We start from the raw sequence: 17163 nt of genomic DNA on the forward strand, positions 1-17163 counted from the left end.
ACAAATGGTGATTTCTTTTTTTAATCAGCAAATGATTTATAGAAGAAAACTGAATCAGCAACGTTGTTACGTGAGAATGAGGAAATTAATATAGATGCAACTGTGTGTACTTAATTATTTGGCACAGTCTGAGAGTTCCCTTTCAGGCCAAGTTGGGCTAATCCACTTTTCTGGGAGGTCTATAAAAATAAAACACTTGCCAACAAGTGAAGTGGTGGCATCAGCAATCTGAACTGATCTGAAGTGTGATTACACTGAGCCACCGATGACTTTTAAAGATACAATATGTGACATTTCTGCACTTAAATAGCTCAGAATAAGGAGACTTTTGCTGTGTATTTAGCTGAGAAGTGGACTTACATTAGCGACACTGTGTACAACACTCTTTTAAATCTATATCTGCTTTACTGTCCATGTTTTTTCATTTTATTTTGTATCATTTTCATTATTCAAATCACAACAAGACAAACATGGTCTTTAGTTCTTGCTTTGATTGAGAGCCCCCTAGTGGCAGTAATTACACACTGTGCATTTGAGTCACTCTGTCCTTGTCATGGTCCACCGTGTTGATTTTTGTGCTTATAGACACATTGAAGAGTCACTTCTAATTAATCATATTGTTATTGAATAGTTGAGTAATTGAAGCCCCTCAGGCCTAAAAAAAAAAGTCACTACAGCTGCTGCAGTAGTGGAACGTGCCATCGCTGATATTTAACAATCTAATATGATGCACCGCCTGTGAAGCTAAATGCCACGATGACGCCGACTTGGCTGTCAGGCACCACTGCGAAGGCCAGCAGTTGTGTAAAACGAATTAACGGGAGCCTAAAGAGGACCTCAGCAGCGGGTTTCTCCCTTTCAATCACAAATAAAAAATGAATTAGAAGCGATCCGACCTCCAGATGGCGCACCATAAGTTTGTGGTTCATAGAAAAAAATGGTGTTGCTGATCTTCTGTGTTGATTCATAGTGTAAATGTTATGCTGCGTCGCGTGAATGAAAGGACGGGTTTGTCTGCTGGCCTCTGTCTGAACTGTTACCCACTGTATTTCCTTTCACTACATCGCTGGCAAAGTGTGTTCCATTAAGACCTATGGGATTCATAACCGCAGCATATCTGCTTGTAAACACGGATAATGATAAACAGATGCGTTTGTGCATCTTTGTGCGCGGATATCTATGGTTTCTTGCTTCGACATACAACCTCTTATGGGCGCTTATGGGTAACCCAGTTGAAATGGAAGACGATTTGACAGTGTTCAGTGAATGCCTGTTGTATTTATGACAGAATAACCCCTCTCCTTTCTCCTTCCGCTCAGTCATTCCATGTTGTTGTCACTTGACTCTGCCCAGCTGCACATTCTGGACCACCAGGGTGGAGTGTGTGTTCAGCGTTCGACGTTCGGAAAAAAAAAAAGGATCCCAGCGGTGTGCTCTTCTCGTCGTTTTCTTACACACACACACACACGCGCACACACGCCTCTCTCTTGAGAAAAGGTTCAGATTCCATTTGTACAAGGTGTCGACAGTCTCGGCTAATCAGCTCCAGAGTGTAACAGAGAGACGACATCTGTGTGGTGTAAGTGCAGAAAACTCAGAGGTGATTATTATAATTACAGGGTGGTTGTTTTTTTTATACTCTTCTGTTCTGTGTTGTTTTTTTTTTAAATTAAAAAAAGATCAAATCGTGTTGTTGGACTTTAACCCTTTAATAACACCTAAGTCTCAAAATGTCCGTAGGGACTTTTTTGCCAATTTTTCCAGAAAAACGTTAAATATCTGGCAGTTATTTACAATTTACTGCAGTTTAAAATAGGGTATTAACAATTTAGAATGAAGAAAAACAAGTGTATTATTTAAAAATACACTCTTGTTCAGGTGTGTCAAACATATGGCCCGGGGGCCGGAACAGAGGGTCCAATCCGGCCCACAGGATGAATGTGTTAAAATTTCACACTACCATTACAATCTAAACATAATGTCAAATACAATATTTTTCACTTCCAGATACCTGATAAGATAACAGATACATGTTTGTGCCTTTATAGATCCAGTGTGATGTGTAAATGGTACATTTAGGTATGATATTGTTGAAATTATATTTCTCAAGAAATGTCATCTTTTGTAAAAATATCCTTCATTAAATGTAAAACAAAGGAGAAAAAATAAAGGAGTTCTTGTTGTTCATAGGTTATTATGCTATTATTTTACTATTTTTACTGGTCCGGCCCACTTGAGATCAAATTGTGCTGTATGTGGCCCATGAACAAAAATCAGTTTGACACCCCTGCTCTAGTTGTACACAAACATCATATTTTTGAACAGAATAACACATATTTAAAGAAACATTTGTTTGAGTTTCATGGAAACTATGCACAGGCGTTTTTCCAATGTTCTCCTCTCTGGTGCTAATATGCCAGCTTCCTGCAATAGCGCAAGTGGAATTTTACCATAATAACCACACGTTGGCTCTGACGTGAAACTTCTCAGAAACCGTTGGAATTTTTCCAATAGCACAAACCGTCACGTAATTACGGTAATCAGTTTTGAATTGAAGTAAATGAACAAAATTGCTTAGTTAAGTTAAAATAGTTTGCAGTCTACTCCCATCCGATGGTTACCATTAACCCACAGCTGCTAGTTTTATACCCTCCTTTTTTCCCCCACTTTCAGAGGAAAGCTTATTAAACAGTGGCCAATCAGTTGAGTTGAGGAGTTTGCCCAACTTTTTCCATTGGCCCACATGACCTTAAAGTCCCCCAGCCCCTGAATCACCCCGGCCCCTGTCCCTGCCTCAGAACCTGATACTTAAAGGCAGCTGGGAGTTTTAATATCACAGGGATTGTGGGTGCTCCTGACTGATAGAGGTTTGGGGATGTTCTTTGAAGTCCTTTGTGCTTCTTAATGAGGATCAGACTTCAGGGTTTTTTGGCCGGCGCTGTCCCCCACCTTCTTCCCACTCAGAGCAGAGGGGCAGCAGAGATTGAAGGACCAGTCTTACCTCAAGAGAGGAGGATTTTCTCCCCCCCTTCCTTTTCCTCCTCCTCCTCTTATTCTCTACTATACATTTCTTGCTCCCTTTCTTTCCACTTCCTCTGTATCTGTCTCTCTAATCAGCCTCTCTGGCACCCAGAGCATGTCTGCGTCTCTGAGTGAGTTAATCAGTTCATTAAGGAGACCTTGGCCCAGATGAATCGGGCCTGTGAAGTCTTTTCATCGGCACCTCAGGGACGCTGGAGGTGTGGTGAGGGAGATCGATGGTACAGCAAACGCACAGAAAACACACCCGAGGGGGGCACAGCTCACTCTGGACTCTCACCATGAACACTGAAACATTTGTGTACACAAACCTGTGACAAGGCAAAGGGGTCAGGGCAGATGTCAGGCGAGGGGTGGGCTTGACTAACCCCTGACCCCAGTCCTGAAATTGAAGGCCAATCAAAACCATGTGTGCTCCAGTTGGCTTGAGTTTGATGGATTAACACGGGGGGGGCGAGACAAAGAACCACTGTAGCATCATTACACTCCATGTTTGCACAGTCTGAGAGAAAGTGACGGGAGTCTTCTCAAGGAGGACATTGTAATCTTGTCACTCGGTGGTTGAGAAACATTTCATTTCTAAGTGACACTTACAGAAAGTCTGTCACAGGAGGCTGGAGATTGAGAAGATAAATGCCAGATGTTGTCGTCCCTCAGTGAACTCTCCGTTTCCCATAGGCCGGACTGTCAACATTCATCCGCAGCTATTTCTCGTTGCAATTTATTACAATCAGCCTCTAGTCATTGCTATTTCCAGCTGAGGAACTGGACTGTTAATTCAGATTATTGTCACAGCGGAAAGCCATAAAAATCAGACCTTGTTATTCCCATGTAAGGCATAAAAGATTGTTTTTTAGACTTTGAAAGAAGTCTCCGCGTCTCACGCGACTGATCCCTCACACATGTCCTTCATTTATTTAATCCTGCATCGTTACCTCGGTGATTAATTACACTTTTATTCCTGATTTATGTCCACCTTCGCCCTCCCGGGCGTCACGGTGTATTGTGCCCTTCCCTGTGTCTTTATCGCTTTGCATCAGATGCTTATCTCTGTTCTCTTTTTGTCCAGGACCAGGCCCAGTCCTGTGGGCTCAGCACATCTCTGCTGCTGACTGAAGCCCTGTGTATTTGTGCCGTGGCTGTTCATGTGTTCATGTGTGCCTGCCCACTTATGTGTATGGGTATGGTCGAAGGACTTCCTGTTGCAGCATGGATGCTATCTCTGCAGTTGTTGCACTTTGACACTGATGTGATGACTGATATTAAAGCTGCTGTCAGCAGTGGTTTCGTGTGTGCTAACCTCCCAGCCGTCGCTCCCATTGATAATCCGCTCCTTCCTCCCATTTGTCACTTCATGAACATATTTCGTGGCTTTTGGGTTTATGTGCAAGAGCAGAGAAGATCACCTCTTTGTGGAGCTGTGGCTCCTGATTGGATAAAGTGTTGAGGGACAATAAAGGCTTAGACTACGTAATACTACTCTGTTTTTGTTTAAATACAGGAATTATGCTTTGGCCCGTTGCCTATAACATCCTGGTTTTTCAGAGCCCCCAAAACAAAGGAAAAGGCTTCTTTTGATCAGCTGTGACTGGACTATTGGCTGTGAATGATGCTCCATTAACACACACTTTCAGTTTAACTTTGTTGCTGCTCAAAAAAGAAATCTTTTGTTCTTCATAATACCACTGCTGAGGAGAGACTTGACTTCCTGTGCACTGGTTTGTGCGTGCTCGTGTACCTGAAAGGTCACACACTTCTGAAATGGAGCTAAAACAAGTTTTCTCAAGCTCAAATCACGCTGAAATGGGCAGGGTCGCTAGAGAGTCTCATCTATAAGTGTGACAGACGACCTGAAGCAACCTCTCTGTCTCTGAATCACTGACTCCCTTTTTAGGTTTCTTTGCAGAGTAGGCAGTTGTTGCTCGGATAGTGACCTTTCTAGTGCAGGACCGCATTTGCATGCTGTTATAAATGAAATGATTATTGCTCAACTATCCTCATGTTGTCATATTTTGGTATTCCTCATCTTTCTGGTTTCCATTCTACATAGCGTTGCCTCCTTGTGGCCCAAATGACAGGCCAGTTGTACTCACTCAACGTAATTCCTATCGTTCGACTGTCATGTTTATGTCAACTTTACTTGAATGAGGATCATTTTTTCTCTCGAGTGCATGTCGGTCTTCGCGCTGCACATGACACATGTCTTTGAGAACAGCTCCACTTCTTCCTGAAATGATCTGAGAGCAGAAGAAAAACCGATGTTGCAGCTGTCCCGGCACAGAAAATCCAATCATTGCTCCTCCATAATATATGAGTCACTAAAAAAATCTCACAGGTCTGTGTGGCGTGGATGTGTGTGTCTGCTTGGTTGTGTGCCTGAATGTGTGAGCGGCAGATTAACAGGTGAGGGATAAAATTACATTTCTTTTTTTTTTTTGGCACGCATGAAAATCAGTGTTTATTTAAATGTATTCACCCTTTTTTCTTTCTTGATTTGATGTTAATGTGTTAGTCACGCATTTTATCTAAAAAAGCAGCCTTTTCATGTGACAGCTGAATTAAAAGCACCTCAAGAAACCGCATCGCCTTAATTCCTCCTCTGTAAGGCTAGACGACTCGACCCGTTGCATGTGCATGTGTTTCACCACCACATATGACGAGGGAGGTCATTGTTTCAGTGGTTTTTGAGACCAAAACGGAAGATGATGTCTTTTCAAACACATTTTTCAGAATGGATTTTCATGTATTTATATAAAAAAAAAAAAAGCGTTTTTTTTCTCATGTGCTTTATCGTGTGCCATTTTCGCCAAAAAGATGCTGCTGTTTCAGAATTTGGTTGCTACTCCTCTCCATCTTTCTTTCTATCTCTCCTCCTCTGTTTGCAGCCAGCCACTGGACTAAAAATCAATAAGCCATAAAGAGAATGGAGAAGTCTTTTATTTATATTGTCCGAATGAGGAGATAGTTTGTCTCTCCTCATATCCTCTTTTAGAACCTTAAGGCAGGGGCGTTCAGTTTGCCTCCAATGACACACTTGACAGGCTGTTCAGACAAGAAGCTAAACTCTCCTAAAATGCTGAAGCGTTCAGAGGCGGGACGGGGCCGGGAGCTCGATGTGCAGGAGCCGCCGCCTCTGCAGCAGCCGCTGGATGAAAACACGAGTACAGACGTATGTGTTTCCAAACCGTGTGTGTAGAGCATGTGAATGCTGAAATGCATGTTGGAGAGTAAAGCGCGGGAGTGATTCATAACGCCACAGGGGGGCCCCAGAGACAGGACATGAAGAGGAAGAATTCATGATGACACAGACTGGGGGGCTTGATGTAGAATTCCTTCTGACAAAAAAGCACAACTCAATATTGACTCTCTACGCCTCGTGTTCTGTTCTGGTTTTTGTTACCTTTTGATTTTTCTGGTTCAGCATCATTGAACAATAATCTTCTTAAAGACACAAGTTCACGAGGGAGCTCTGCTTATTTCCACGGACCGGGCAGAACCAATCTGTCCGTCTTACATGGAAACAAAATGTATTGATCGATGAAGATCCATATCCAGATTAAACATGTTCAAACCATTCCTTTAGTTGAGCCGTCACAATTCAGAGAGCCCCGCAGTCTTGGCAGAGACGAGCACTCGCTGCGAGCTACTGGAGTTGATTTGTTGTGTAATGCCTCTTGGCAGCTGATTATCAGTTCTTGTGCTTAAGACCGTCGTTCAAGTCTTCACACGCACGATATAAAAAGAGTGAACATGGCAGCATCAGCTTTAACTCTCGTGTTTTGATTTGCTGGATTCGTGTGCGGCGAATGTTCAACATCAAGACGTCTGTTGCTGTAAAGTTTCAGTGTGACTGATGATATGGAAATGGAACGGGGCCACCTTTCACGTCAGTCGTTTTGACTGCGTTACTGACACTTGATGATAGTAGTGCAGGCAGCGGCTCTCCTGACCTCTGTGATTATTAGTGCTTTTAGTGAGTTTCCACAGGGAGTGGCTGAGTGTTGAGACCCATCGCTCCCGACTGTCATCGCGTCTCATCCTCTCACAGATGTCCTCTCTGCGTTTGAGTCACTTCTCTGCAGCTGTGAGTTCGCCGCAGTCACCAGCTGGAGCTAAAAGAATCCAGAGGGGAAAGAACAAAGGCTGCTTGGTTTCTCGTTGTTGACCAGCATAAGAAAACGTGCGTGTCCCCGATAGAGACACTGATTCGGATCCTCATCTAATCAGCGTGTGAACTACTGAGAATCCTGTGATTAAATATTGATCTTTTCCCAGGGAAGAAAATTGTTATGCTGAAAAACATTTGAGCTTTACTGTAAGGCCTCCAAGTATGTGAGTCCTGTCAGATGTGTTAAAGGCAGGAAACATGGGAGGTTCCTGGATCCTCCCTACTCCCATGTTTCTGTAGCCCACATCTCTGTAGAGCTGGTAGTAACCGATTCAGCAGCTGATACTGAGCAAATGTTACTGTCAGTAATGAGTCATGATTTGGTTGGGAGGGAGCTCTGGGGTGGAATGTAGGAAAAGAAACAACCAGACCCCGAGGGCTTGGAAACACACTCGGCACAGAGTCTCACACATATCCCCCCCCCGTCCCACAATCCACCTCCAGTCTAGTCCTGTGTAAACTTGGCCGATATACTCTGTTGCACCGGTGTTGTTTTCAGCCACAGCAGGCAAATGTAATCAAAGTGAAATAAGCTTAAATGAATTTATACTCTCGTCACATGGGTTAAAATCTTGTGTTATCACGTTCAGTTTCACAGTTGTAACATTCTGATCTGTAACTGCATCGTTTTGATGAAGACGACAGAACATAAAGGTGTTAGGAACACAAGGGAAGTGTTAATGAACACTGTCCATTTCAGTCGCGTGACGCATTCAAAAGTGCTGCATGACGGAAAATGAATCAGGCTTAACACATTTAAGCAGATACACAGATGTAGTAGCTGGTTTTATCTACCTGGAAAAATGTACATTAGCTCCCCCAGGCAAAATATTTGGCTTTTTCCTCATCAGGGATTACCATCGAGCTGCTTTGACACTCAGCACTGAGCAGGTGGGGTGAACTTGAAACGTAGAGCCTAGTGATAATTCTCTGTGAGGGACTCCTTTTGAGAACTTTTTCACCTTTTGAATTTCACGGAGATTCGAAGCTGCAGTGCGTCGCCTTACAGTCATTCTTGTTGATGTTGTTATTCTGCACCTGTTTGGTCTCCGTTAGCACGTGCGATGCCACATTATGCTCTGTAAAATGGCCTCCGTCAATCAAAACGATCAGACCTGACTGAGGGAGCGTCACGTATGTATACACCAGCAGCAGTATGTCCACATTAAGTATGAAACTTTTGACCAGTCTTGGTGTTTTCAGCCGTCTTGCTTCACTGCCTTGTGGGATGAAAGCAGTCGGAGCTTTGCCTTCTCGTCTCCGCTAGGTTGATGTGGGGGTTCATTTGTAACCTTTGCCCCCAGTTTAATAAAAAAAAAAACCTCAGCCATAGTCGTCTGTTAATTAGAAAAATACCACAGTGGCAGTCAGACAGCCCTCGCTAAACGTGTCCGACATCACATTTATGGGCCATAAGCAGCTACAGCAGAACTTGTGGGAGGTTTTTGTTCCATCACCACCCGTCCACAACGGCAACATTACAATCCCCTGCTTGCCGTGCGCTTGGAAGTGAAAGTGTAGTCGGCTCGTTGGCGTGAGTCTGTGGGCGGCAGGTTTGTCATCCGGGGTCTTTATAGTTGGAGCCAAAACTCAACTCATCGGATAATCATCTTTCACGAGTTTCCCCTTTGAAGTTGCAGTCCTCGCTGTGGGTTGCTCTTCAAATCGCTGCCCGATACACGATACGGAGGAGCGCTTTATGATCTATCGCATCACACAAAATCACAGGCCTAATTGGGGAAACTCAAATTATATCCGTCCATAAATGCTATGTCATTTAAAGCCTTTGAACCCGAGTTCCTGCCGTTTGTCTACTGTACAGTCTGAGCTGGCTCAGAGCCTGGGAAGCATCCAATCCACACAGAGGGCTTTCATTTACTCCCAGCCTTTACTCACACACACACACACACACACACATGCACACACCCACTAAAGTATGAGGGAAATAACCATGTCGCTCACTCTCTGAAACCTATATGGAGTCTGTGTTTTTCTTTTTTAGGTTTGACGTCATCCTACCTTCTATAATACTCTGCCAAACCGGTCATGGATAATCTGATATATTCTAATATTCTCTCTGATGTGAGTGTGTCTCTATCTTCTTCACGCAGTTGTTCACCGTGAGGTTCATAATCGTCGATTTTGGTCAACAAACTATTCAGGGGTGTAGTGTATGTGGGTCAATCTGCTTTGCTCTTTATCTCAAGCCACAGAGATATGTGGCGGTGTGATTAATATTTCAGATCTATACAATCACTGATGGCTGTCCTCATGCTCAATGGATTACCTAAAAGGCAATCATGGGGTGGATTAAGGGGAGGTTTGGTGTTCAGAGTGTTCCTTATAAAGTGCACCCCAAATCTCCATGTAACATGCCAAAAGCAGCACATGTAAAGGAACAAATATGGATGTTTGAAAGTCATTCAGAAGATGGAGGATGGAGATGTTGTGGCGTCAAACTCAGTCGGGGAGTCTGCGTCGTCCACGCGGATTGTTAGGGTTAGGGTCTTTTCTGACACGCTGCCTGATCGCGGCTCATCCTTTCGCTCACTGTAATCCATTTTCTGCCGCGTCGTCGCTAAGCGCGCAGTGACGTTTCCTGTGTGTTTGTTAGATCACGCGGCCGCTTCACACGAGGCAAAAATATTATGCATATTATGTCACAGAGCTCAGCGCTCAAAATAGACGGGGTGACCTGTCTTTGGGAGTTATTGAATTCGAGAAGTTGTGGAAAAGAGATGGATTCACTTGCTTTTACTGCCTTTTTTAAAAAAAAATTGGCTATGAAATCCTTCTCTTATGGTTTAAGAGTTGTTGTTATTGTGTTTGTCTGTAATGTAGTGGACGTTTCTGTGCGTGAAACAGCTGCTGTAAGCAGGAATGGCATTTTTGAGACTGAAGTTTTCAAGACAGAGGGGAAAACGGGTAGAGAAATGTCAGAAAAGCTCTGATCTTCTTTTCCTCGTTGTTTCTCCCCCAGCAAATTTGTGTTCCCTCTTTTTTTTTTTTTTTACTTGTCACAGCTGATGTCTTCAGAGCAGCAGATCAGGACGGCTCTGTGCGTCTCAGATTCCCGCTCCCCGCCTCTCTGCTCTTTAAGTCTCTGTGAATTCCACCACTGAGTGTGTTGTATTTTGTGTGTGTGTGTGTGTGTGTGTGTGTGTGTGTGCATTCCTGTCTGTGGTAGCCTGAACATCTCATCACACGGGAGCAGCACAGGCTGTCTGAACTCGAGGAACTAGGGACAGACAGGGGAAAAAAGAAGGAGAGATGATCACCGAGGAGAGTGGAAATAAGAAGGAGGTGAAGCCACTGGATGTAACAGTGTGGCTCTGAGCGGTCGCCGATGACGTGAAGCGCTGCACACACACACATCTGGAACAGCTTGAGCAGCTGCACCTGAAGGAGAAGAGCTCCTCCGCAAAGCCTCTGCCGGCACTTTTTCTCCCTCTCCCTTTTTTTCCCCCTCCTCTTTATTTTTCTGTTGCAGTCTCTAAATCTTTTCCTCTCTGGTCTCTGCCTGCCGGAGTGCTAGAGCAGTTACCCGCTGAGCATCAGCAAAGAAGAGCGAGTGAACCGGAGCAAAAGAGAAAAGGGGAAAGAAAGCAACAAGAAGAGGACAGTTACACAGGAAGGAATTATTAGGAATGAGGCTGGAGGAGAAGTTGACAACCGCTTTATGAGTGTAAGTGGGGGGGGGGGACGGAATTTAGAAAAAAAAGAGGAGGAGAGAGAGTGAAAGAGAGGCAGATAGGGGATTAAAAGGCTGGAATGCGCTGACTCTGGGGACCCAAGTTTCTGTTTGCATTTGGCACAGTGAGTCCTGCCACTCCACAGGTTTATCCACATATATACCAGCACACACACACTCGTCCACTATTTGCTTTGGAGAATGAGCGCAGGAGGCCACGCCAGGAGGGGAGAACACCTTTCAAGGAGCTGTTGAACCCACCTCCACCCCCCCACAGCTTCCCAAAAGTGCCCTCCCTCCCACTCTCCCACCCGCTGGCCCTCTCAGCCTACCTGCGCCAGTCACAACACGCTGGAGCCGGAGAGTCATCGAGTCACTCTCAGTGAGAGCTCTGAAGCCCTGGATTGCCCAAGGGACGCAGCTGCAGTCACACTGGCTGAGAAAGAGCGAGGAGCCTCACTGATCCGCTGACCCGCAGGATGTCCAAAGCCTCCAGGCTGGCTCGACCCCCTTCGGCGGGGGCCGGGTCCAAGCTGCCCTCTTCCAGAAAGGAATGCCTTGGCACGGGTTGCGCGGCCAGTCGAGTCCAGGTGCTGAGCGTGGGGGAGAAGCTGATGAGAGCAGGTAGTGATGGCGTCCTGCACAGACAGAAGTCTCTAACAGTTGCCATGTCTCCGGACAAAGCACAGAGTGAGAACCGGCCTGAGACTCGGAAGTCCAGCCAAAGTCCAGGTGAGAGGGGGGGAAACATGGAGACGGTCCCTCCCAAGAGCAGGATCAGCCCACCTAAAGGCTCGACTCAACATCCAGGCTCTGTCCACAGTAAGTCAAACTTACATCAAATGAACACTGAAGTTCCCTGTTATGTTCATGTGTTCTACAATTTATTTGGTTTGGGAAATGCAGAATTGTTAATCCAATTTTCTCAAAGTGGGAAGTATGATAAAAATCTAACCCACTTCCCGTCACCTTTTCTTATATTTCTTGGAAATTCTTTGTGTTTGTAATCTTTGGCCACTTCAGGATAACTGAGATTAGTGTTGTGTTTTTGTCCTGCGGGTCATGGTTCTCCTCGAACGCTGGCTCTTTTGTGTTGGAAGGATCTGGTTCTCCTTCCCTGTGGCAAAGGATGGAATGTATTTGCGAAGCATTTTAGCAGTGGACCAAAAATAGCTTGATTAGAAAGCAAAACAAAACAACGCAAGGGTCTTTCTTGGTGGTAGGATGTCTGTTACTTCAGGTACGGGAGAGAGAGACATGAAATATGAGCCAATGATGCATATATATATATATGTTTCTCCATTTCAACAATTAAGAGAACGCCTGTGATAATTTACACAGCTCATTTGACATGATGCTCTAACAGGAACGGACTTGTAACTCTTTTTGATTAGCTGTCATGTTTAATTCACTGTGGCAAAGTCAAACTTTTTTTTGAACCCGCTGCAAGGTTTCTTTGAGACGAACGAGGGACGCTTGATGTTTCGACACAGTGTTGTTGTCATTCTTTAAAAAAAACAGCCTTGGTGGAGAAAAAAAAAAAAACTGAAAAATGCACTCATGGGATCTGGCGTTGCTGTCCCACAGCCTCGGTCTCTGTGGGGTGCAGATTAAGAAGTGGGCGCCAGGAGGATGAGGGAGAGTGGCCTTATCATTCCCTTTTGGCCTTCTCACCAGATTCCCAACTCTGCAGGGTGCCGGTTTTCATGGATTTGTCAGGACCTAGTCGTCTCAAAGGCAACTTGACCAAGACTGAGGATGAATGTCTGTTCACCGTGACAGTTTTTCTCGTTTATGTTGAAATGTTTCCTGTCCCTCGCTCCTGAATCACTCTTGACTCCTCAGCTCGCACTTAAACACAGACATTTAGAGAGTGCATGGTGGTGGGGGTGATGTAGTAGGCAATAAGGGGGCGAGTTAAGTGAAGGAGTGACAGAAGGAGGTCAGGAATGTGAGCGAGGCATGCTGGGAAATCAGCAAGTTCTTGTGCTGTGTCTGTGCCTGAGTCGCCGCCTGCAGTAAAGACAGGTTATGGGTTATGAGAGGGCAAGTTTGTACTGGAAACCAGATGTTCTTGTCGTTGCAGCTTCCAGTCTCTTGTCTACACACATAAATGGTCTTCCTGCAGTGATGATTCACTCCGTAAAAGGTCTGGGTCACTTTACTCTTAGGTCATTTAGCCCTTAAAGCAGGTGGAAACAACACGGATGGAGTCAACTAAACACTCCCTCAACAATTTAGTGACCTACTTTTGTCACATTCACATGGTGACCAGTCCCTATTTTCTCTCAATCGCTTCCCTCATCACGCTCATCACGTTCCTCCTCACTCATCCACTTGTGTTTGCTCACTTCCGTCCTTGCGTGCCTTTGTCTTTCTTCACTTTTATAACACCGTTGTTTTCCTCGGTGTCGCCCTCCTCTTCGCGCCTTTCTTTCTTTCCCCGTCGCCGTGTTTTGACAGCGGATGAGTCGGCTGAGCAGTTGACAGATGTCACCGTCGCCCACACACACACACACACACACACACGCGCACAAACCCACAGAAGACTATCAAAAGGAATAAGTGAACTGTGTAGGTTCCCTGCATTTGGCTCAGTCCTGGTGTGCCTTTTTCCAAGTGTCTTTGTAGACAGCGACATCTCTGTTCGTTTCTTCTTATGGACGCCGACTTTGAAGTTTCTCGTTGAAAAGGCAGAGCTCCAGCAGTCTAGTCTGTGTAGAAAGTAGCTCTCCGGTGGACTGATTCCACAGCACGTTCATTTTGCATTTAACTTTATATTTACATGCTATGCCAGTTCTTTGCTTTGGCCACTGGCTGTTGCCTTTATGACGCCATAGGCTGCTTTAAGTATTTGGGTTTTAAATTGCTCAGCACTATTAAATACCATTTCACTACAGGCTAATGGGCAACTGCTTGTATTCTTTACCCACTTATGGCTCATGTTTAAACAAGGCTGGTTATTATGGAGGACTCCGTCTCCCAAGCCATTGGTTAGTTACAGGGCATGACGGCAGCTAAAGCGCGGGCCCCGCGAGGTCAGACAGAGCTGGTGCCCACAGCACTGGCAGACAATAAGTGTGTGTGACAGGTGACATTTCCACCGTGTGAAAGCTCCAGAGCCGACTGCTGCTCGCCAAGGGGCCCAATTTCAGTCCTGAGAGTGGCAGACTCCAGTGAAAGCCAAATCTGTTTGACATTTTCAGTCCAGAGAGGATATAATACGAGTCTCAAGTACGGGTTTCGGGTTCAGCTTTACCTCTGGTACTGTACGACATGGCATCAAACCAACGGTTCAGGAACATTTTGGCCTAAATCGTTCGTGCTTTGCTCATCCTGGTCATTGATACGTGTACATTTTATCATTAGGAATTATGGTCAGCTGGAATTGGCTGCAGTTCCCCGAGCTATTTCCAAGAAAATCAAGTTTGAACTAATATTACCTCACGTGCTGTTTCTTTGAAGATATTGCGATACTTCCCTTGCCTGCACATGTATACAAACATGATGACATCCAGTACATTTCCATGCACCATTAATATTCAGTTGGACGACTACACGTGTTCCGGAACACAAGCACTACGTGTGGAACTGATTTATATCATGAAGTGTGTCTCAGCTTGTTAGTATTCGGCAGGTTTTTGGAGTCACCATTTGGAGTCTTCCTACCTCTTTGGACTCAATTATATCCAATTCTTTAAGTCATCCGTCTTAATCTTCTGTGTAGAGGTGTCTTCTATTACTCTATTATGGTGTTAGCCAGGGCAGGGAAATGCGTCCTCAGGTCAGCTTGAGTCTGATTTGATTGAAGGTATGGAGTAGCTGTTTGACTCCCAGTCGCATCATCTGGGTGTGTTTCTATGTTTTAGTATGATTTCGGTTGGCAGTTATTTTGCCATCTACAGCGTGGAACCCGAAATATTTTCACATGCCGCTTTTCAGATGATTTGGTGCAGTGATCGTCAGCTCACAGGAGGGTTTAACTTGCTTGTGTCCTTCGTTTTCTCAGCAAAATAACATAAGATTGGGCCAAGATGGCATTCAAAGTGAATTTAAGGCCACGCTGCATTCATGGTACTTACTTCAGATGTTCTGCTGCACTTCTAGGCTTTATGTTATGAACTTGGAACAGGATTTTAAGGGTGGAGCTTGAACTTTCCCCAAACTTTGAGAGGATGTCTGATTTTGGATAAAAAGTGATGTATAGTTTAATGTCACAGAATTGCCTAAACGAGTGATAAGACATTCCATTGCGAAATCTGAGAATGCTTTTAATCAGGCTTGGAATGTGAATGTAATAAGTGAAAGTCAGTGCTAAATTCTTTCCAAAGTTGTTGAATGGATATATATATATATATTTATATGTATATATATATATATATATATATATATGTATATATATATATATATATATATATATATATATAAATATACATGTGTGTGTGTAGGTAAGAGAAGATCATCATTTGTCAACGCTGAATGTGCCATTTCTTCATTTTCTTGTCTTTAAACACCAGCATATTCTATTGTTCCAAAGTAATTGGACAAATCCAACTAGTGGATGAAAACATCTGGAAAGATTAAGGAGTGGAAAGACTTTGGCTGCTAACGACTCGACCTCTCTCGTCTCCCTTATCAGCCGTTGCTATCTCCTATTCTCTCCCAGACTCTTTTCTGTCTTCACGTCTAGATCAGCTTGAACGTGTGTCACCTCTTGTATAACCTCCTTTTGATCCTTTGCTCCATCGAGCAGGGATTTGTTTTCGAGATGCTCTTGAGATAAACTTTTTTTTTTGGAACGACCTCACCTTTTGGTGATTGAGGAGGTGAGTCAATAGAAGCAGCAGAGAACAAGTTGAGTTTGAGGTGGGGGGAAGGGTGTTTGTAATGGCGTCTCTAACTCTTTTTTCCTTACTCATCCGGACATGAGCTCTTGTGTTGTCGTTGTTTCTCGCCTCTTGTGTTTTTACAACATTTTTGAGCACACACACACACACACACACATGCCTCCCTGTAGCTTTTACATGCTCACCATTCAGCACACTTGTCTGTTTCCTCACGCACCCACTGTTAATAATCTATTAGTGGCTTGTTTTACTGACTCCACAGATGTTGCCTTAAATTTTTAAAAGAAAAAAAAAAACAGTTGTACACGATGGCTGAGTGTAATGGGGGATAGACTTTTTAGGATTGGGACGTGATCACCCGTTCCTTTGACATGGAAGCCAAGAGTGAAGGATTACATTAATTGGAGCCTCTCGTGACTCTCTAAACCCGCCAGCTGTCTCTGTGGGATTTTTTTTTGTCTTTGACGACTATCAGGAAGGCTGCAAGTGTTATTGAGATTACCAAATCCTCTCCCTCCGCCACATCAGTTGGCCCGCTGTAATGGATATGTAGCTCAAATACACCAAAAGAATCCATTTTAATGACTGTGAAAAGTGTCGTCATGAAACTACTTTCTCTTCAGCCTAAGGGAAGTTTGTATGAGAGTTGAGCTGAGAATTTCATTCAAAAGTAGGCGGTTGATGTGAAACTAACCTTGTAACGTTGGCTTTGAATGAAGCAAACACATATATTTTTATTTATGACTGTACTTGACTTTAACTCGAGTCCAAAATGTCTCGCAGTGACCCCTTGACATGTCTCTGTCATAAAAAAGACAAAGCATTTATTATGTCTTTATGTCAGCTTTCCCTCCACCGACTGAAGTGAATTAGAAAGTCTTTTAAAACGTTTATCAAGAATCTTTCTGTCAGATTCCTCCGAGGGGGGACGCGACACTGCCTTGGATGTTTTCCTCCGCTGTGGCAGACAACTCACCTTTGTCCTTGGCTTGTCAATAAGTCCTCTGAGTCATTAAGAGTGTAGGTGAGGTAGCGGAGCGTGTTCGCGGACCTCGCGTCGTCTCTGTTGAGGAAATGATTGGATGTGACTCATCCCTCAAACAGAAACAGACAATTATCGGGCCAGTGAGCAAGAAGAATGAGCTTTGGTTATGTGACCACTCATGAGTGTGTGTGTGTGTTTTGTAAATCCCCCTGTTTTGGGTCTGGTGTCTGTTTTGCTTTTTTGGGGGTGTTGCTTGGGGCAGTGTTGCCACTTCCTGGTTCCTGGAGCTGAGCAGTTCCTAAAGACAACACAAATCAGATTAATGATTAATGTTTCACCTGTCGGAGTCAAACCGATATCTCGTCTGCATCTTTTTCTGGAGCTAGTGGAGTCTGGTATAGCTTTGGCTCGCTTGCACAGAGAAGGCTTCAAA

The 17163-nt window shown here is 44.3% G+C and overlaps 1 protein-coding gene across 11 annotated transcripts in view; it reads left to right on the forward strand.

Annotated features, from left to right (window-relative positions):
• Positions 1-17163, forward strand: part of si:ch211-285f17.1 (sickle tail protein homolog) — a 105320-nt gene that overhangs the window by 8414 nt on the left and 79743 nt on the right. For 5 of the 11 annotated variants that reach the window (XM_044019497.1, XM_044019523.1, XM_044019507.1 and 2 more), the window contains exon 1: positions 10686-11720. The exons of 1 other annotated variant lie outside the window; for it this stretch is intronic. In XM_044019497.1, coding sequence (XP_043875432.1) covers positions 11378-11720 — 343 coding nt within the window. In that variant the 5' untranslated portion in view covers positions 10686-11377. Of the gene's footprint in view, positions 1-10684; positions 11721-17163 lie in introns of those variants that run through there. 5 more of the 11 variants (XM_044019607.1, XM_044019612.1, XM_044019531.1 and 2 more) reach the window with 2 other exon arrangements.

The sequence above is a fragment of the Solea senegalensis genome, linkage group LG1, assembly GCF_019176455.1.
Source record: "Solea senegalensis isolate Sse05_10M linkage group LG1, IFAPA_SoseM_1, whole genome shotgun sequence".
NCBI classification, from domain to species: domain Eukaryota; kingdom Metazoa; phylum Chordata; class Actinopteri; order Pleuronectiformes; family Soleidae; genus Solea; species Solea senegalensis.